The 22,501-nt window shown below is 28.9% G+C and overlaps 1 protein-coding gene across 1 annotated transcript; it reads right to left on the reverse strand.

Moving 5' to 3' along the window:
- Nucleotides 1–5,585: 5,585 nt before the first annotated feature.
- On the reverse strand, nucleotides 5,586–14,048 carry LOC114415351. Its single transcript, XM_028379987.1, has 14 exons — nucleotides 13,874–14,048; nucleotides 13,532–13,575; nucleotides 11,083–11,292; nucleotides 10,617–10,723; nucleotides 10,359–10,491; nucleotides 10,099–10,229; nucleotides 9,257–9,349; nucleotides 8,654–8,776; nucleotides 7,373–7,493; nucleotides 7,197–7,244; nucleotides 6,993–7,070; nucleotides 6,420–6,541; nucleotides 6,192–6,307; nucleotides 5,586–5,954 (listed from the first exon to the last, which is right to left on the reverse strand). Exons 3-14 carry the CDS (start codon nucleotides 11,287–11,289, stop codon nucleotides 5,938–5,940), a joined length of 1,296 nt encoding a protein of 431 aa, XP_028235788.1. The 5' UTR covers nucleotides 11,290–11,292; nucleotides 13,532–13,575; nucleotides 13,874–14,048; the 3' UTR covers nucleotides 5,586–5,937.
- Nucleotides 14,049–22,501: the final 8,453 nt, after the last annotated feature.

Below are 22,501 nucleotides of genomic sequence, written 5' to 3' on the forward strand. Positions count from 1 at the left end.
CAAGGAAAAATTGAAATAAAATCTATCTCTCTCCAATCAAGATGGAGTTGTTGTTTTTAGCCATAAAGAAATTTCTGATGTTGCTATTTCTTATTTTATAAATTTGTACCAAGTTGAGAATAACTGTAATGCTTCCATGCCTATTATCAATAATATTTCTCCTTGCATTCTCCACTATGAAATGACTCACAGTTGGCATCTTTTACTATGGAAGAATTTAAAGAAGCTCATTTTTAGATGAATTCAGACAAGGCTCTAGGTCCAGATGGACTCAATCCAACTTTTTTATAAAAAAAATAGCATCTTTGTGGTCATGAAGTCTTTCATTCGAGTATATCTTGGCTCAAAAAACTATGTTCTTCCTCATGAGGTAAATGCAACAACCACTGTTCTTATCCCAAAAATTAAAAAAAAAAAACTCAATTTGTACGAAAGGTTTTAGACCCATCTCTCTTTGTAATATTCTGTACAAAATTATTTCAAAATCCTAGCTAACTGTCTCAAAAAAATCCTTCCTAAATGTATATCCCAACATCAGTCAACTTTTTGTAGAGAACCGTTCTATACTTGATAAGGTCCTCTTACCATTTGAAATAATTCAACATATAAAAAGTAAGCAGAAAGGGAAAATTGGTGAGGTGGCCTTAAAAATTGGCATCGGTAAATTTTGGTGAGGTGGCCTTAAAAATTGACATCGGTAAAACTTTTGATAAAGTGGATTGGAATTACCTCCTGAATGTTATGAAAAAGATGGAATTTGATGAAAAATGGCTTGGTTGGATTTATCTCCATCTTCACACTGTCCCCTTTCTATACTTTGTCAATATAAATGGTGGCTCTAAAGGATAAATTTCTCCAAGAAGAGGCTTAAGACAAGGAGATTCCCTGTCCCCTTTCCTTTTCACATTATGTACAAAAGACCTCTCTTCTCTCTTAAAAGATCATGACAGGAGGGGTGATATATATGGCGTGAAGGTGTGTAGAGGAGCTCCTCTCCTCACACATCTGTTGATGATTATTTTTTATTTTGCAGGACGGAGGAAAGAGAAACAATTACTCTAAAAAACATTATGGAGATCAATGGTAAAGCATTTGGTCAACACATTAACTATCAGAAATCAGAGATATTTTTCAACTTCAACACATCCAGGAGCAATTAATATTGCCACACTGCTTGGAGTATCACAAACAATTGGAACATTAAAGTACTTAGAGCTGCCATCCATTATTGGAAGAAGGAAAAAAGCCATTTTTGGGTTTCTAAAAGGCAAGCTATGGACTAAAATCAACCACTGGTCCACCAAGTTTCTCAGAAAAGCTGGAAAAGAAGTTCTCATCATAACAATGGCACAATCTATCCCTACATACTGCATGAGTGTGTTTTTATTGCCAATTACCTTGCAGGGTGAGCTTGAGAAAAATGATGAACTATTTCTGGTGGGGAAGTAGCAAACAGACAGGGAAAGGAATCCATTCGATGAACTAGGAAAAGCTGACCATGAGGAAAGAATCTAGAGGTATGGCTTTTAGACATCTCTATGCTATTAATCTTACCATGCTAGGAAAGCAAGGTTGGAGATTAATGACCAACCATGATATTATAGTTACTAAAGTATTCAAAGCTAAATACTTTCCATCAGGGAATTTTTTGGATGCCCAGTGAGGAAATAATCCAAGTTTTGTTTGGCGTAGTATTCATGCTTTACAAGTGATGGTAAATCAAGGCTTGAGATGGAGATTGGGAAATGGAAATTCTGTTAACATTTGCAATCAACCTTGGATGATAGATAATGCCAATTCTTCTATCATGCCTTCATCTTTTTCAGGTCCAAATTATTTAACTGTTGGTGATCACAAGAATGGCAAAGGGATCTCATTGATGCGTTTTTTAGCGAAGAGGAAGCAACTGCAATTCAACAAATGCCTTTATATAATGTTCTGGAGGATGACAATGTGAAAAGTGCATACCATAATATTATGAATTCCATTATTGATAATATATGCTCACCTCCAAGTGCAATACTGATGATAATATATGCTGGTTTGGGAGCTATTTTTCGTGACCATTTGGGGGGTTTTCTGGGGTGTCTATCTTCTTATATTGGGGTGTAGAATGCTTTTTTTACTGAGGTGTTGGCTGTCATTTTTGCCTTAGAAGTTGCTTCTCTTAAGGGATGTACTAATCTATGGATTGAATGTGACTCATCTATGGTTATTCAAGCCTTTCACAACCCCTCTCTTGTTCTTTGGCGGTTGCACAGAAGATGGTTAAATTGCAAGTTTTTTTTGTAAAAATATAGTTTTGATTTTTCCTCATATTTTTAAAGGAGGTAATTCTTATGCGGACAAGTTGACTAATTTTGGTGCCCCATCCCGCAACACTTACTCTTGGTGGGATTCTATCCCCCATTTTGTTAGGCATGACTTCTTTAGGAATAAAATTTCCCTTCTTGCCTATAGATTTTGTTAGCTTCACTGGTTTTGGCCTAGTCCCTCATCATGTTTTGTTTCTTTTCTTTTCTTTTATGATATTTGGGGAGTGATTGATGTGGGGGTGCTGAGAGGGCCTCAACCTAGTTGAGGTTCTCTTCCTTCACCTATCTTATCCTAAATTTTTAAAAAAAAAAAAAAAAAAACTCACCTCCAAGTGCCTGGTAGCTGGATGAAGATTTGGAATCTCAATATTCCACCAAAAATAACACTTTTTATGGGGTTTCTTGAGAAGATGTCTCCCTACAAGACAAAAGTTAATCGGGAAAGGTGTCCAATGCTCATCCGAGTGTGTTCATTGCTCTTGTTTGGTGGAAAATGACAGGCACCTTTTCGTTGATTGTCCTAAAACTCAACAATTCTGGAAGATAACTGGTTTTTGGCACAAAATAGAGGCGAAAATTTCCTGCAGTAAATGACATCTATGATCTAGTTTTTGACCTTCTCCATACAGTGGACCATCAAGTTTCATGCCATTTCGTGCTGACCTTATGGTCAATTTGGAAAAATCGCAAATGAAAAACTTTGGAATAACCATGATCTACCTCCTTCAACATCCATTTCTATACTGCAACAATATTAATCTGAATGGCTCTCGGCCAGACAAAGCCACCACGGTGCCAACACTTCCAGCACTCAACTGCAGCAAATAAAGTGGCAGCCCCCTCCACACGGTTTCTTGAAGTGCAACTTAGACGCAACCATATTTCCAGATTCATCATCCTTTGCCACTGGTCTCTGCATTAGAGATGAGCAAGATAACTTCATAAAGGCTAAGTCTCTTTATTTTAAATGAATTCCTCGACCTGCAGATGCGGAAGGATGGGCTATACTCCATCCTCTACAATGGATTGCTGAACAGAGTATTTCATATATGTTAAATTGTAATTTTAATTTTTTATAATTTTAAATCCATAATTTTCATCTCTTACTTTTAAATTAAAACATTTAATTTTTTTATCTTTTTAGAATAAGTAATTTTGATTTTTCAAATAATCATCATTAAAACACAAATGTTAACTTTAATGCGACATATTAGTATTAACATGAAGCTTAGGTAAATCAATGATATGATGCTTCTAAAAAAAAAGATTAAATGAAAAATATAAAGGTATTTTAATAGATATTGAACTTATCTTTTATTCATAAACAAAATAGTAAATTACTAACTTGTTTTGTTTAATTAATTATATTAATATTTTTTCTATGTATCAAGTTATTTTTTTTCTTCAAATTATCAAAATCTAAAATTTTAAAAATATTTAATATATAAATATTTTTAATTTAATTTTATATCATTTTATATGGTTCTATTTTATTAATTTTTAATTAAATTTCATACATTAATAGATAAATTATTTAAATGATTTTTTTATAAATTAATTTTAATATGCAACTTATTTTTACTCTAATTATTTACATAAAATTATTCATAAACATGATAATAAAACACGTGTTTTGTTTAATTAACTATATTAATATTATTTTTTATATATCATTAGTTAAGAGTTATTATTTTCTTTAAAATGATCAAAATTTACAAAAAAAAATTATATAAATAATAAACATATTAATTTATGAAATTTAATTAAAAATTGATAAAAAAAAATATCTAAATTATTCAAAATAAAAAACATATAAATGATATAAAATAAAATTAAAAATATTTATATATTAAATATTTATAAGTTTTGATAATTTGAAAAAAAATTAATAATTATTGACTAATAATAATATTAATGTAGTTAACTAAATAAATAAAGTATATTAATGAATTATTGTCATGTTTATGAGTAAATGATCATGAATTCAATTCTCATTAAGATATTTTTATTTTTTATTTTATTTTATCTTTTTTCACATAAATATCATGTCAATAAGATCAACTGATGGACCAAAATAATGGATTTAAAATTATAAGAAAATTAAAATTTATCCTTTCAAATATTATAGTTGAGTCCGATTGCAAAATGATCATTGATATGTGCAATACAAAATCAATTGGACAAATTGATCTTCATGTCATTTTATCTAAATTTAGAGCTACTTTATCACATCTTCAAACTTCAGGATGAGTTATGTAAAACGAGAAGTCAATCATGTTGTTCATTTTCTTGCAAGGACATCAAGATTTTATGCTTGTAGTCATGTCTTTGATGTTATTCCTTCATGTATTCAACACTTGATTTAATTTGGATCGAATGAAATACCATAATTTTGTTCCTTTAAAAAAACAAAAAAATAGTAAAAAAAAGAAGGGAAGAAAATAATTTGCCTAATTAAAAATATTTTTTTGATAATTTTTAAATAACAATTAAAAAACCGTTAAAAGATTCGCTTAATTTATAGGAAACCCAAATTCTTAACGTGTGTGCAGAAAGTTTTTTCCAAAACAAGAAGTAAATTTGGTGGGAGGAAACCCGAATTCATACTGAAAAAATAAAAGGGATATCCATGAACTTAATTTGAAAAGGGGTATTCAAGAACTTATTTTAAAGAAAGAGGACAAAGAGATAAAAAGATTGTTAGTGAAATATTTAAAATAAGATTATTCTAATTGAAACTATATATGCGTGTGCCTGAATAAGATTGTTGGTATCAATACATGCAATCTGTTACTTAATGTAAGAGTACACTTTAAACTAAGTATATTGTGCATGAAGGAGGTAATTGCATAATTTCCTTGTATTATTTTTCTGTATAAACAAATAACACTTATTATGCAGGGATTTTTTAAATAAAAAATTTAATTAATTTAATATTATATATTATATGTTTTTTTCTGTTATAAATTATTCATTCATTAAAAGAAGAATATGTTACTATTATTATTTAAAATTTGTGTTGGAACTTCATGTAAAAATATTTTATAAATTTCAAACTATATATTAAAAATAACCAAAGGCATTTTCAATGATCTCAATTTCTAAAAATAGAAAATAGGAAACTAAATAAACATATTTTCTAAAACTTCAAAATATGACAGTAAAGTTATTTTAAAAAAATTATTTTTTTAAACTAAACAACTCAAAGTTTTTGCTAATAATCTTTTTCTCTCTCGGATACTCAGGAAAAAAAAATATTGAAAAAACGACTGATTAAAAGCAGGCATACATCGAGAATATTATTCCTATTCGGAAAAAGTAATGACAAGGGCTTTAGGGTTTATCCTGCCTGATGGCCCAAAAAACATTAACACCAGCCAATTATAAATCTATCCGGTACTACTTTGTAGAATTGGAATACACGAAAACAACATCAACATGCAAGGCCGAGATAATATTATTTGCACACTAAAATTTAATTGATTGCATAACCTTTTTCTTCTAGTTTTATCAAATTTTGTAAGTGCAAATAATATTACCGAAAGCTATTGCCTTTGTTTCTATATTCCAGTTTAACTGCTCTTGAGCATTCCAGGCACTTGACGCATCATTTGAGCGCAGGCTAGGCACTTTCGTTCTCTGCATGAAGAAAATAATTATTTGTCACACAAATTCGGAAGTTTGTTTATCACAAAATATTTAATAATGGCTTGCAATAGAACTTTTTCTGTAATGATGAAAACTAACAGTGCCTTATTCGAATATTTCTGAATAACAAGACAACTAATTACTGATGATATAGTATCAAATTTCTGCATATTAACAACTGATATTTAAATATAAAAAAAGGTGTGTGGTTTAGAGAATTGTAATTACCTGGTGGTGGTGGTGGTGGTGGTGGTGGTGGTGGGGGTTTGAATAATCGGAGATGAGGGTCAATGGGAATACCCTTCCTCTCAAATTCCATGTCATAAACAGTGTTTACAAAATGCCTGAAAATTCAAAACCATAAAGAAAATTAGTTTCTTCGATTCTTCACTTTCAAGCTGTGAGAGTTAAATCCAAAAGGTGATGGTGAGAATGAGCAGCGGGAGTGGAATCTACCTAGGAGCAGCGGGGGGATTGGCAGGTATGACGTTTTGATCTCTATTAACTACACTGTCAGGAGTCCTTTGTTCTTGTTGGGATGTAGGGTTTGTTGCAGCTTTCCCACTTTTTGAAGAAACCTGCCGCAGCGACTCAAAACACAAACCAAGCACAAGAATCTCATCATCTCATTCCTGGGTTCATAATGCTTTAACACAGTAAAGTGAAAACAGAAAAAAAAAAAAAAAAAAAAAAAAACATATTCCCGCTTGGTGGGTTAACTACCATTTTAGGACTCTAAAATGTCAAAACCGGTCCAACAGAAAGTGAAGCATAAACCAAAATTGATAAAAACTTTTTTTTATAAAGAAACGTGTTGATTTTTACTTAAAAAAAACTAATAACAAATGATAGTACGTTTAAAGTTTAAATTTTAGTTATTTTAATTTTGGGCCAGCCATGTAGCAGGTTATACTTTCAGGACTTGAGTAAAAAGCTTCAAAGCGTAAAATTTCAAGGATATTTTAGTTTTAGTTTTGGAGACTTTTGTGACAGTAAGTTATAATTTAGGAATTTGAGTAAAACACTTACCTTTTGATGTTGAGAAGACGACTCCTCTACCGGACGTTTCTGGGGACGACCACAGCGTGATGGTTCATAACGTCTTTGCTGTGTAGCATCCATTTTTTTATGTTTAGTTGCTTCCAAGGATGGTAATCTTTCAGGAAAAAAATTAAAAATTCTATGCACATGGACACACAAAAGCAGAACATCTTAATGATCTCTGGGTTTTACCTTTCTCAGTGACAACAGTTGGTTACTTAGATCATAATTACACGTCCCCTGTTGACAATAATAGTGTAGAGCTTAACATATTTTATAACTTATAACTGTGATTATATATCATCCTTAATTATCATCATCATCATTGCCTTAAATAAAAATATAAGAAATGTTTCGGATATTTTTACCCTTCCCATTTGCACATTCCCATTTTGATTTTGCCGAGCGGGAAGAACATTGTATGTAACTGTTCTTGTTGGATTCATGTTGAGTATTCTTCGGATTGCTTCGGAAGGTTGTTGTGTCGTCCTATCCACACATTCAACAACGTAAATTGCAATACCAAGTAAAGAAGGCCCTTAACTTGGGAAAAAAGTTCTATAAATTTCCAACATATATACTTTTAGGAGTGTATACAAAAATGGTATATCAAACACTTCATTAACACTTATTATTTATCTCTTTACAATGTCATATCACATGTCATACTTATAGTTCTATTTCTTCTTTTTCGGGTGTTCTTTTCAAATAAAAATATAATGAATTATATTATTTATATAATATTATTATTTTATTTCTTTTCATTATACTAGGGGAAAGAGATACTTATGTCTCTTTGCATATTTTAAATAATAAAAAAATTAGAAGTTAAAAAAAACTAATAACATGAGGATAATGTATAGTTAGTTATTAGGAAAGTAGTAGAAGTTTAAAAATAAATAAAAGATAAAATTATCTAAAATTTGTGAACATAAAAAAAAATATTCTCTTTAATGATACTATAGATTATGCTTATGTACTCTCCATTTCTAAGCATTGTTATAAATATATACCTAATTTTTCCCTCTTATTTTCACTGCATTTTTTCTTATTTTTTTTATATCACGTCACTGTCACGTTTATCATATTATCAATCTATATTTTTATTTTTTTTCTTCCTATTTCTCTCTCTCTCTCTCTTTCACTCCAATTTATAACAAATTAGGATGGAAATTCAGTATTTCCTTTGTTTTATATCTCTCGTGCTTGTAAAATTTGTTAACAATATTATTATATAAAAACAATTTCTCGAATATAAAAAGTCATTGCTTTTTACTTTTTCTACTTGGTCGATGCCTTAAAAGAAAATCAATCGGAACACTTCAAATATTCACTAATATGTTCATTTTACATGATGTAAAGTGCAAGAGAAATCATAGATAACTTGAAGTAAATTACCTAGTCGATAAAGATCTAGGAAGTTTTCTTTTGTTGCCTTGAGTAGGGGCTTCTTTCACTAATATTGTGAAAAAAATATAAATAACAATAAATTATGTTTTTTATTTTATTATATTGTCTAAAAAGATAATGTAAAAATAGGTTGAAAATTTTGGTGCATGAATGACATTATTACAGTAAAATCATATCATTGAGATGAACATAATCTTTGTTGTTTTAGACGACAGAGAAAAAAATAAAATATCTGATACCTCAAAACTGGTGCAATCTCAGCCACCCTATGTCTCTGCCAACTTGTGTTACTCTGCCGTTGTAGATTAGGAGTGTTCATCCTTCGATTGTATTTGCTAATCTGATTTGGCACTCCTTGGGACCTATTTATTGTAAAATTAATGAATTATTCATTATCATACAGAAATTAATGTACCACTTGTATAGTCAACTTTTACTTATATTTTTAAGAAATTCATTTTACATTAAACTGAATTTATTTAATAAAGTAAACTATAAACCTGATTTATTTAATTAAAACTTTCAATTCACTATTTGATTAATAAAATTAATTCATATATATAGATAATTAGTGGAAAGAGTATTTTGACCCACCTCAACTGAAAAAGACATTAATTATTATTAATTTTTTCACTTTTCTATAGTCTTGACATCTCGATAAAATAAAACAAGAGATAATATCGATAAAGTAAAATAAAAATATAATAATTAGTCAAATGTAATTATATTTTTCTAAACTTAAGGCTATTTAATAGTTTATATATATATATATATATAAAGCTTTAAATGAAAAAAAAAAAATTAAAACAAGTAAGCAAAGTGGAAATTTTGAGGTTTTATACGTAGCAGGCACTAAAGATCTGGGTAGAAAGGAATTGCTTGTAGTCGCATGGCCTACTTGTTGATTCTGCATGGTATTGAATGGTCGGGACCACCTGAATAAAAAATAAATAGTTCATACATTTTGTTGTTAACTAATTAATCAAGTAATTGCAATAAGAAGCCGATGAATGGAATGATACGACTTGTGGTTGTGTGCGTGCACCATAGAAATCATGAGCAAATAATAGGTAAGTTTCGGGCCTATGGTTAAAAAACAAATCAAATTCAAATGGATTGTTATTATGAGCACATGAAACATCCAAAAACATTTAATTCTATGTTTAAATAATTAATGTGTGCTTAAAAAGAAAGTTTAAATAATTAATGATGTCTCGCTGTAAAAGCCAACAATTTATTAGTCATTGCTAAAATTCAAAATTGTGAGTCTAAGAGAAATGGAGTCCATTGTGTGACTAACAATTTTGTTGTCTTTTCATATATTCTCTTCCTTTTTATTTATAAAACTTAAATTTAAAATGTTGATTATTTTTTTATAAGATTTAATCTATAATATTTTTATATTAATCATTTTGAGACTAAAATACCTTTTATTTAAAGAAGAAAAAGAATATAATGATAAATTATTAGAAGAGAGAAGTACTAATGATAAAATAATTTTTAAAAAAATTATAAATTTAAGATAAATTCATTATTATTAATTAACTATATTAAACATTTTTCTTAATCTTGATTTCTTAGCTAATTGGATATTATATATAAAAATGGAGAGAGTAATAATTTCAAAGGAGAGGAATAGTTGGGTAAATATTAAGTACTAGTAATTGAAAAAATTAAACTCCACCTTGAATTGCACGCAGCATGAGAGTTACTGATATGAATATGATTGTTGCGAGGAGGGAATAACTTAGGTCTTTTAGGTGTTACAAGTTGTCCACTTGAAAACCCTGTTTCAATCCTTGGCCATGTCAGTACCTGCATATACAAGTCAAGATATTGACAACAAAAATCATCTGTAAGATTCACAAAAAGAAAAACCTATATATGCAGTGCAATTAACCTTAGTTGTGGAACGTAACATGTTTTTTCAACAATTATACTCACTGGGTTTCGGTGGAACGATGCTGGATAAGGGGATGCCTGGTTATTGACACCATTGAAATTATTGTTTTTGGTTATATTCGATACCAATGGATTGCTTGGGTTTTGCTCGTCATAATGATGAATGCCTTGAAGCCTACAACATTGGAATACATATAATACATATACACTCAAGATTATCAAGTAAAAAAAAAAAAAAACACTACATTAACATTTTATAATATAAAACGCATAATTCATAAAAGGAGAGGAAAAACTTACGCAAGCATATCCTCATTTTGCATGTCATGAAATTGGTTCAAGTAACCAGTTTGGTTCATATCTTGTCCTTCTATAGATGAAACAGCCCCTTCCAACGTCAATCCCTCCTAATTAAATTATGTTTTAAAGAATGTACAGTTACTTGTCATCTCAAGTGGCACATATACGTGAAGAAACATCTTAAGATATACAAGATATAATAATTAAATTTGTGTTTTTGGAATACGTTTTAGATTGGTATAAATTTATCACGAATAATTAATTTACCGCGAATAAAAAATGGTGACTTTTTTCTTCTACTAAACAATTTACAAATCATTTCACTCTATTTTTTTTTCCTTTCTATCCTTTTTCTTTTTTCCACTTTTTTTTTTTACTTTGTTTCCTAAACGAGAGGTATCCAAAATGACCATTCTAAAAAAATGCATATATAGTAATATTTATAAAATGCATATATAGTGCTTACGAGAGGTGCAGGAACAACACTCAGATTGGAAATTGTTTCCTGAATATTTTGGGTAGGAAGATCAGCTTGAAAGTTAAAAGATTCCATTAAATTCGCCTCTTCAAAACCATCATGGAGACTACCGAAAGGAAAAAGTGTTGGTAGGTTATCTAGGAAGTCGTCGTTAATGTACACACCAAGGCTTTCTGGCTTAGACTTCCCATCCATGTTCTGTACACCATCCATTTGTTAATGACCAAAGAGAGAAAGAGTTTTAGTCAAATAATAAATTAATAAGTAAAAAAAACACAACAAAATTTCTCTTGTTATAATAGCATTTGGTGAATTGGAAGACAAGGGTCTCTCCAAAGGAGACAACAAACTGGGATGGTTTGTTGTTAAAAATTTTGGACAACAATATAATGGACTTAGAGGGGGGGACGTTTTCGTAATTAACTTGCATCATGTCTTAAATTTGAATTGTCATTCTTGTATACCAAATAAATTTTATAAAAAAATAACAATTAAGTCTGCTAAGTACATTTATATTTTGTTTATTTAATTATTACATCTATCTGTCCTACACATTCTTTATCTTACTAATTTACAGTCACATTTTTTATCTTATCAATTTACTCAACAAATATTCTTCGACCAATAATGTTGCATATTAATATTCCTGGTCCCACAACGAGCAAGTTGTCCAAATTTTGAAAATCATGTTTAATTGAGATCATGAAGATTACGATTAATTAAGTCAACTTAAATACTTTTTCTATCACTATGTTTAAGGTTTTTTTACACCATCAATAAAATAAATATTTCAAGTAAATAAATATTTATCAGGAAATAATTATATTAAAATATTACTATTCTTTCTCTAAATTTTAATAAATATATTATTAAATTTTTCAAGACAATATTAATAAATATTTTAATATTTTGTTGAAAAAAAATATCAATCAATTTGAAACTTTTTTCAAAAAGGCAAAAATTACAATTATTCTGAAAGGGAAGAAGTACTTGATAATTAAGATGTGTTGACTTTTACGTGAACCCACCTAAAAAGGATAAAAATTGATGATTGTTGTTCTCATGCAATTAAGACCCACCATTATTAAAGGGCACACAAAGTTTTAAAGCAGGCGTTTCATCTTTGAAAGTATTTTGTTTTTTTTTTCAAAGCAATAAATATATATATAAAAGAAAATGAGTAACGTCTATTAATATCTCTTTCATATGAACAACTTTCTAGAAATGACGTTTACACTTTTAATAAGTAAGAAATGATTTTACTCATTTCATAAATTAATCAAAGGTTTTTATAATCAATGTATTTAAAGTATTGATTAGCGAATTAAAAGAAAAAGACTTAAATATATTTTAATTCAATTTAATTCCTTAAATGTGACTTATATTTTTTTTCTTTAAATTTAAAGTTATTTTTTTAGTCTTTGAAATTTATAAATATTTTTTTTAATCTTTTTTTTATAAAGTATGAGTAAAAAAAATAAAAAATTTATAATTTTAGAAATTTTTTATTGCTAAAATTTAATTTTTTATTTTTATTTTAGAATATGATTTTTTGACGGTTTTAAACTAACAGAATATCAAGTCAATAAAAAAATTAAAATAATTTTTAAAGTATTTAATGAGTTTTAAATATTTTACTATAATTTTTAACCTTTTAAAGCATATTTCAAAATAAAAAATAAAAAATTAAATTTTGATAGTTAAAAGTTACTGCAAATCATTAATCTTTTATTTTATTTTTGTCTTATTATGTACAAGAAGACTAAAAAAATATTTTGAATTTCAAGGATTAAATAAAATAATTTTAAATTTAGAGGAATAAAAAAAATAACTCAAAATTAAAAGACTAAAAATATATTTAAGTCAACAAAAAATTATATATTATGAAGATTATAGTAAAACGTAAAAATATTATCAATATCATAATTTTTCGTTTTCCTAAAAAATATTCTTACTTTAAGGTTTTTAAAAAATGTTTTAATAACATTAGTTAACATTTTTTCTTAATCAAATCATGGCATAATGCTTATTTGGTCCGCATTTGACTTCTTCTGACTCGCGTGTCTTTAAAAATAAAATGATACTGTATTTATTAATATGAAGTGACTTTATTCATTTCATATATTGATCCAAATATGCTAATAAATAAACATGATTTTTGCAGCAATCAAACAATTCAAGAAAAAAAAAATATCGGTTGAGAAAAATCACGTTAGTTGAGTTAGCATTTTCTAACACAATTTAGTAGAATTTTACTATGAAAAGGAGGACCGACTAGTAAACTAAATCTGATATCAAAAAAACAAAAGAAAGATACGCATAAAAAAATATAAGATTCTTGTTTATATGTTTAATCGTCATGCCATGCAACAAGATGCTTAATTTGCTTGCATTATTCCTCAATAAAAATCATATAAAAGCAGTTGAGTATAATTACCTCAAGTATTTCTTGCTTAGAAATTTGTTGTGCCGATTTTAACCCTGTGAATGACTCAAATAGTAGCGAGGGAATACATGAATGGCTGAAGTGATATAATATATATATCAAATAAATTATAAAAAAATGGTGAAATAATACTATCCTGTTTGTGCATCCCATATCCCTTAAAACGAAAAAAAGAAAAGAGGGGGTATTATGATTAAAATATTTCAACAGTAACAAAATAGAAAGCTATATATGGGCATAAATTTGACTCAATCCTTCAAAATCAATGGCAACAAACAAAATATTTCTTGTCAATTAAAATAAAAAGAAGGGAGAACTATTATATACCCCTACCATCCTTGAGGAAAGCAAAATGCTTTAGATGTGAAAAAATAGACTTGATCTGTCTAACAAAATAGAAGTCCAGAGCTACAAAAGTGGGAAAGTTGACCTTTATGATTATTAGATCTCGGGTATGTCTAGTGCTTTTTGGGTGGGCTTGTTTAGAGGATCTGAAACATTTGTTGATATTTTGTGGTATTTAAATATTTTTTTTATGGAAGGGAAGCTGAGTTAGAGGATATGATTACATCATATATATATATATATATATATATATATGAAGTTACAGTGGCTTGTAATTAAGGGGTGGGTAGTCCTTGTATCCTTTATTTTCTTTCTTAATATAATCTATTTTTCTCTGATAAAAAAGAGATCTGAGGATAAAATTATACGAACTCAATTTTGACAAGAACACTCATTCACACTTATGGATTCAGGAATTTAATGTATTGAGGACAATAATTATATAAATACATTTGTAATCATAAAAAGGTTAATATTTTTTTATCTACCATAAAAAGTTAATGTTGAAGGATTGTGGTGTGAAAAGTTAACATGTTCCTGAAAGTTAGTAGGATAATATTGGGGTATGATAGTTTATCTTCTTTAATAATTTTAAAATTTATAAATAGTGGGGCAATTTATTTTTTTGTTAGAGAGTGGGGACAATATAATATAACATTTATATATTATATATATTAAAACAAACCGAAATCTTAGTGAGGTCAGAATAAAAAAAAATCGGGGACAACCGCTCCCACACTCTTAGTTGTAGATTTGTCCCTTCTCCTTCAAGCCCCTTGTTTTATAACATAAAATGTAGAAAGTGTCATAATGATATGGGTTAACTCACTTGTTTATTATTACTTAATTAGCAAATTATTTATAATATTAGAAGTATTGAACTAATTAATAAATTTTCTAGGAGTTACTATTGTTTAGTTTTCAATTAATTAAAATCTTGCATAAATATGGGTTAACTCCCTAATTTTTTGTATGCTAAAATATATTATAAATAAGATTTGATAATTAATTGGACAATGTTGCATATTAATATTCCTTGGCCCAAAACAAGCAATTATGTTCAGATTTCAGAAACTGTGTTCAGAGATGAGATTATGAAGATTAATATTAATTAAGTTGACTTAATTAAATAAATGAATTAAGATATGTTTGACTTTTACATAAAAACCCCTAAAAAGTATAGAAAATTTTATTAATGTTGTTCTAATCCAAACAAGATTCGCTAAGGGGTATAGAAACTTTTATGGTATGTTTGATATAGAAGGGGGAAAATAGAGAAAAAAGTAAACATTATGATATCACTAGTTGATTTGGAAGTGAGAGTACTCTTCCAAAAGAGATAACAATTGTGATAGTTTGTTGTTAAGGACTTTGGAGAACAATATCATGAACCTAGTGGTTGGCTGATTTTGGTCATTGATGTCTTAAATTCGAATTATGTTGTTATTTTGTAAACTAAAAAATATTATAAAAAAACAAGTGGGCAATTAATTAATTCGACAATGTTATATACACAATAGGGTCCAAAGTTAAAGCAACTAATTAAAGCCCAAATTTTAAGTTCACAAACAAATATATATTTTTAGTTTTGGTAAAACAAAAAAGGTCACATTTTATTAGAAAAAATATTACATTTGTTGACAAAAAAACCCAATATATAATTTTCTCATTAGTAAAATATTTTTTAAAAAAATTACTTTAATCTCATTTGTCGTTAGATTGGTCTTGGTTGTACATTAATATTTCTACACCCACAACAAGCAAGTTCTTCAGACGATCGCATTTGTAGAAAATTAATGATTGTTGTTCTAATCTAAAATAAGACTCATTGCACAAACAAATGGTTGATTCAAGTGGTATTAGACTCGATTTTCTTAAGTAAAATTTTTTATTTGAATTTTATGAATAAAAAAAATATAATTGAAAGGAAAAATAACATTAAAGATAACTATCTAATTTTTTTAATAGAGACTAGTCACAGTAAAGCTAATAATTATTTTACACCAATGTCACACAAGTACAACCTTTAGAGGGTATAGAAAGTTTTATGATATGCTTGAAATAGAAGGGGAAAAAGAGAAAAAAAAATATTAGATAAGGATGATGGACAATTTACTATTTTTTAAGAAAATGATTAACGTTAACCGTATTTTGAGGTAAATTAGATGATGGAAAAGAGAAATAAAAGGAAAAGAAAAAATACAGATGTAATAATTGTTGTAATAAGAAGAAAGGAAAAGAGTTATTCTGTTAAAGAAAGTTTTATGTATTCTCTAGTTTTCTATATCTACATACTCTTTCATATTAATTGAACTTTATGTGAGACTCATTTATCTTGGAGATAAGATCCTAAATCGAAATAAAACTTAAATATCTTGTGAATTTTATGTTTCTCTCAATAAGAAAGAAAGGGTGTATGAAGAAAATATTAAAATGTATTGGTAAACATTTTCTCTAGTATTAATTAAAATATAATTAAAAATAAGTTTTAAGTATATTTTTCATACTTGTAAAATATTTATTTTTTCATATAATTATTACATAAACTATTTTTTTTTTATACCTTTAATATTATTTTTTTGTTTTTATATCTATTGTTAGTATTTATTTGATAAGTGATGATGTGATACATGAATGTGAAATTATCATTAAGTTAACACTAATAAATTTTACTTTCTACATCTACTTATCTACTTATTTGCTTCCTACAATTTCAATGAACAAAATATTCACAGCACCCCAATGGTGGAGAAGCAAATAAGGGTCCAGGAAGTAAAATATGTCAGTGTCATCACTTTAAAACAAACATGGTAAATATGAAAAAAAATATAATTAAAAATAAGATTTAAATATATTTTTCTCTAAAAAATTTATAATATCTTTAATTAAATATAATTTTTATTTTTATTTCACAAGATGTGTTAAATAAAAATTGTTAGTGGAGAATACACATCTAAAATTTAGACGTGGCATGGCATGCATGAGCATGACCTAACCATGAACCCAGCATCACTGTTACCTCCTCTCCTTTTCGTGTCCTTTTTCCCTCATTGTATATCAGCTCTTCTTCAACCACCATGCAATTTTTTTTTAGTTTCTTCATTCTATTATTGTTTAAAAAAACTTCAATTTAAACCTTTAAAGTTACATAGATCAAATACTTTAAAAAAAAAAATAGACACCCGATAATAGTAGTACTCTCGTATCTGGGAGCGCAAGGTTTCATAGACCAACTAAAATGGAGTTTGAAATTTTCTGAAGACATAAACTATAAGACTTGTTTGTTTAACCTATGAAAAGAAAGTAACATGCTTTTTAACATATACAGTTATGGGTGGCACTTGGCACCCAGTTTTTCAAATAGAAATTTTGAAAAATCAAAACATTTAAGTCAACCCCTTTCAGATTGGTCAATACTATCATTTATTAGTGAAAATCTCTTTTCATGCAAATTTGTACTGTTTTTTTTCTTAACAAATAGCCCTACATGTTTCAAAAGAAAAAGAATTTGCTTTTGTATTCTCCCTTACAGATACAAACAGACCATGTAGTACATGTTATTCAAAGACAACAGTAATTAAGTATTCATTCATAAACATTTTATCCAACAAAATTGTTTGTTCATAATTTTTTATAAAAATATAAAATCTCCATAACATTCTAATATCTTAAAATTTTAAGAAAACTCATCTTTGACATTTATCAAAACTTGTAAACCAAATAGCTAGTGGCGAATTCAATCATCGCCGTTCTCCTTGAATAAAGCTAATTAATTAAAGTTCAACTTAATTTGTCAAAACAAAATTCTATTTTGTGATTTCACTTGACCGAGCATGTAATCATATCAATCCTCTATAACTTCTAGTCGGAAATGAAAAACAAAATGGACGGTAACACCATATCTACCCATCAAATATTGTATTATATATTGAGGACTTCTAGAAATTCATAACCATTGTTTCAAATTACAATCTTCAAACTAAAGAAACTCGATTTGTCCCACTATGTCTTTGTTGAGAATTCGGGAATTATTCAATTCAACTACGCCACGGGATTCCGGGCGCTTAAGACTTCAATTCGGATTTTCAGGCCCTTCATCAGCAGGTTTCTCTGCGTGAAGAACAACATCTTTCTTATCAGATATATATCTTGAACAACATCTTTCTAATTAGAGCTACTAGCATTACTCTTAATAAGTCGAAATGTTAAAAGAGAGTAATATATAGTAATTACCTGATGTTGCGTTGAACAACCTGAGAATGGGATCGATGGGAACGCCAGCCTTCTCAAATGCCGGGTCATACATTGCATTCACATGTTCCCTGAAATTAATTTAAAACCATGAAAGTATTCAATTTTGCTGTACTCAATAATAAAAGTGAAGGGAAATGATGAATCGACTCTAAGATGCTACTATGCACCTAGAGAAAGTAGGAGATAAAAGAAAGAAAATTGTAGATATAATAAGTAATATGATATATAGAGAATGGAAAATGTCAATTAGGTGAATATATATACTATGAAGGTGTCCATGTGTCATTACTCAAAACTCAAAAGTAAAATGTACAAAATGGTAAAATGCATCTAATTAAGAACCTGGAAGCAGTTGCATCAGAGGAGGGGTTTGTTGGGTTCTGATCTTCCCTCACCATACCATCAGAAGTGTTGTTTCCTCTGGATAAAGGTGTTTTCCCAGGATTACCCTTCTGCAACAAATAAAAAAAACCAAGCAGAATAACCACAAAATCCCATTTTGTTTCCACACAAAACAAAACAACAACATCTTCATGCATGGCCAAGAAAAATGGTTACCTTTCGGCGTTTATAAGGAGGAACAGGTACCTGGCCTGGTTCAAAGTGTTTCCGGGGACGCCCGCGACGTGGTGGTTCTCGCTGTCCCTGTTGTTCATGTGCAATTTACCACGTTTAGTTTAATTGTCTCTCAGCTTTTGGCTGTTTTTTTTCTTCTTCAAAAATGGTAACTATTGGAAGAAGTGAGAATTGGGAAGTGGGAACTATTGTGTCTTGTAAATAAATAAAGACAAAGGCTAGTAAAACAACTAGACACTATGTTGCTAGAACTTTTTGTGAAGATAATAAGGTTTTCAATAATAATATATAAAGACTCTATTAACCCTCATCATTTTTTTTTATCTCTCTTCCTATTTAAAAATGTTTTTGGACACCCAACATTAATCTTCCTGTTCTCTTTCTTCTATTATATATATGACCCATCATACTTATAAGTGTTAACTAGCATGGACAGGTACATACAATTACAGCATTTTCCTAAGGTTTACAATCCAATATGGTGTGGACCCGCAGATATTTCAACTAAACTAAAACACTAAAACAGACATTCTATATTATCATCGCTGTGATAAAAATACAAGGAAGTGTTTAAGAAATTGTGTTACCCTTGGGTTTGGCAGTAGAGTACTAGAATAAGAACCATAGGAACCAAACGTTGATCTGCCATTCTGATTCAGCATGCTTAGACTACTTGGCACTGAAGTTTGAGCCCTAGCATGATTCAACAATATAATAAGAACTTGAAATACCAAAGAATTTTGCCTATTCCTTTATTACTCCGAATATTAAGTGCTTAAGAAATCATAGATACCTAAAAGATGAAGACATAGCAAGGGCTGCTAGGCCATTACCAGCATGTTGTGGAGTGATTGTGTTCACAGAAAGAGGGAGAACTTGGTGCTGTTGTACCCCGGGTGCTCTTTCAGGCCTAGTAATAGTAATAAATGTTAACATATAGTAGACAAGTTAATAAAAAAAATGGCATGCATGGCTAACATAGGCATATATAATATTGTTAGCATCACATATAGGGAAAATAAAATGCTGAAGTGAAAAATATGATACCTTAAAAGGCTTGCAAATTGAGGCGCTTGGGTGTTGAACACTTGTGAACTCGATACTCCAGTGAACCTAGTACCTGAAAGCCCAAGGATGGCAGAATTCAATGCCGAAGAAGTTGCGAAGCCACTGGAGGACATAGGTGTAGGTCCATTCAATGTGGAGTTCTGCTGCTGAAAGCTAGGGTTCTGCAACAATGGATTGTGTTGGTTCCCTTGATCTTGCTCCCAAAGGGACCTTTCAAATTTGAAAATCAACGATTTACTGAGTTAATATAGAAAATAACAAATTATTGTAGAACTCATAAGTAATGTTCAACGTTTGAAATTAGTGTACTGCATTTTCCCTTGCCAACATTTGTTAATGTAAGCTAGGAACTTGCCCTCGTATGGCTCTATTAGATACACTTCCCGTTAGAATTACTCTATCGTTAATGGAAAAATATAAAGAGCCTTACATAAAGGAGAGTGTCCTTAATTAGGTCAGAAATAGTTTTTGCTAAAACTAAAGGAAACTGGTTATCCACTAAAAGCGGCCATATATATTGTTATCTTGTTCATATCTAGTTATTTATGAATTGGTCATTGCCTTCTATAAATGAAGAGCTTGGAGTAGTGAAGAGCAAGTAAGAGAGAAGTTTCTTCTCAAGAGAAAAGGACAACCTCCTAAAGGGAGAGAGGGACAAGCCTCTCAAAAAATGAGAGAGAAATACTTGTAATACTCAACTTCCAACTTTCTTCTCATGATATATTTAAGGGGGCTTTCAAACTATGTCGAAAAACATAGGAGAGGCCAAAAGAGAAGAGAAATATTTGAGAGTTGAGATAGGAGAGGCCAAAAGAGAAGAGAAATATTTGAGAGTTGAGATCAGTACAAATGAATTTGATTGAGTGTGCAAGAATTCTATTACGTACTAATCACACAATGTGATTTGTATAAGATTAAATCCAACTAATTATCATCCAATTATAATTATGTGTAACTAATTAATTCCAAACTAATTAAGTATATATAGCATCTTGATATTATATCTTCAACATATTGTACTCTCTTGAAATAGTTACTATGTAATCATTCAATTGTTCTAGGGGTCAATTATGTCCTCGGACAGGAGTTTATGGCCTAATTTATATTACGAGACTATTTTTTTATATCAAATAAACTAAATTAAGATTTTTTTAAAAATTCTATTTTGATTAAAAAAATTACTTTAAATAAATAATTTAAAGGTAACCTAACATGTCGATCTAAAATAATAAAAAATGGTTAGTATCATTATTACATTAATTTTTGTAATATATTAAAATCATATATTTATTTACTTTTTTCAATATAGATTAAGTATCTTCATCTATATAAAGAGTCAAGTTTATGAACTTGTTAAAGCATAAATTTATACCCTATTTAGAGACTTTTAAATCAGATATCTTAACAGTCGTATTAAATCATAAAAATATGTTTATATTGTATAAGCAAGATAATCTTTTTTTAAGGCAATAAACAAGATAATCTTGAAGCTTATAAAGTTTAATCCAATTATTTTCACCAACTTCATGCCTTTAACAGTAATTATTTTAATTTTCAAAAGATTTAATTATGATTAACTTTAGTCTCTCGAATCAAAAGATATGTTTATTTTAATATCTCAAATAAAAATTTACACTTTTTAATCTCACAAAATTGAAAAATATTCCTTTTAGTTCCTCGGTTCAAATAGAAAATTATATTTTTTAATACCTCAAATTTTGTCGAAAGGACTAAAAAATATTTTTTGTATTTGAGGGATAGAAAGATACAAATTTTTAATTTGAAAACTTAAAAAAAAAATACACCCCCTAAACTAAAAACATAATTAAATCATTTCAAAATTTATAGTTGATTTTACCAAGAATCTTTTTCATCCATTGGTCTATTAGCCAATTAACCTTCTTAAGAATAGGTCAAACCTATATAAATCTTTAAAATGGAATAGACTATTAAAATAATAAGTCAAATCAAACTTTTTAAAAAGTCAAAGTCATACATAAAAGAAATTATGATAGATAATAAATCAAATTTGACTCAAGAATTTTTTTCAAATAGATCAATTTTTTTTTTAAGTCTAACAACCTATTTCCATCTTTGAGAAACCAAGGTGAATAGGTTATTGTTATGTGTATGTAAGTAAAAGTATAATTTACCTCGGGAAATTCCACGCATTAGTAGGGTTGATGGAATGGTTGCTGAGAGCAAATGCCGGGGAGGTTTGGTTAGTCATGAAATGTCCATTTGTTACCCCATTCTCTGCTCCTGCTTGCACCTGCTTATGAGTTATGATCAACAACAATAATAATGTCAACTTGGTTTGCAAAACATGGTCCTTGTAAAACAGACATGGTAATGGAACAAGTATATAAGGATCCTTACATTCACAGGGTTTTGCTGAAAAAAGAGTGGATAAGAGGAAGACTGTGGATTGATTTCATTGAAATTTTGGTTTGCTAACATATTTGGAACCAACTGCTTATTGCTTGTGTTGTGCTCGTTGACCTGACCCATCTCATGCGTGCTACAACACGAGAAAGTAGATAGGAAAAACACATGTCTAAAACTTGTGATAAAGGATATAATAATGACTTCACAATTTGTAAAATATGGTAGAAAGACCTACATAGGCAAATTATTGTTTTGCGTGAGATGATATTGATTGTAGTAGTTCATCAGGGTCGGGGTAGTCATATCTTGGGCTTGAACCGATAAACCTGC

The sequence above is a fragment of the Glycine soja genome, chromosome 6 (genome assembly GCF_004193775.1).
Source record: "Glycine soja cultivar W05 chromosome 6, ASM419377v2, whole genome shotgun sequence".
NCBI lineage: Eukaryota > Viridiplantae > Streptophyta > Magnoliopsida > Fabales > Fabaceae > Glycine > Glycine soja.

What these genes read in the sequence shown, in the direction of transcription:
- LOC114415351 (XM_028379987.1), bottom strand. Translation starts at nt 11,289, where the DNA reads ATGGATGGGAAGTCTAAGCCAGAAAGCCTTGGTGTGTACATTAACGAC. An exon ending in GAGATTGCACCAGTTTTGAG is followed by an intron (nt 7,494 to 8,653) that starts GTATCAGATATT and finishes ATGTGTGGATAG; the next exon opens with GACGACACAACAACCTTCCG. An exon ending in AATCCCCCCGCTGCTCCTAG is followed by an intron (nt 6,308 to 6,419) that starts GTAGATTCCACT and finishes TTGAATTTTCAG; the next exon opens with GCATTTTGTAAACACTGTTT.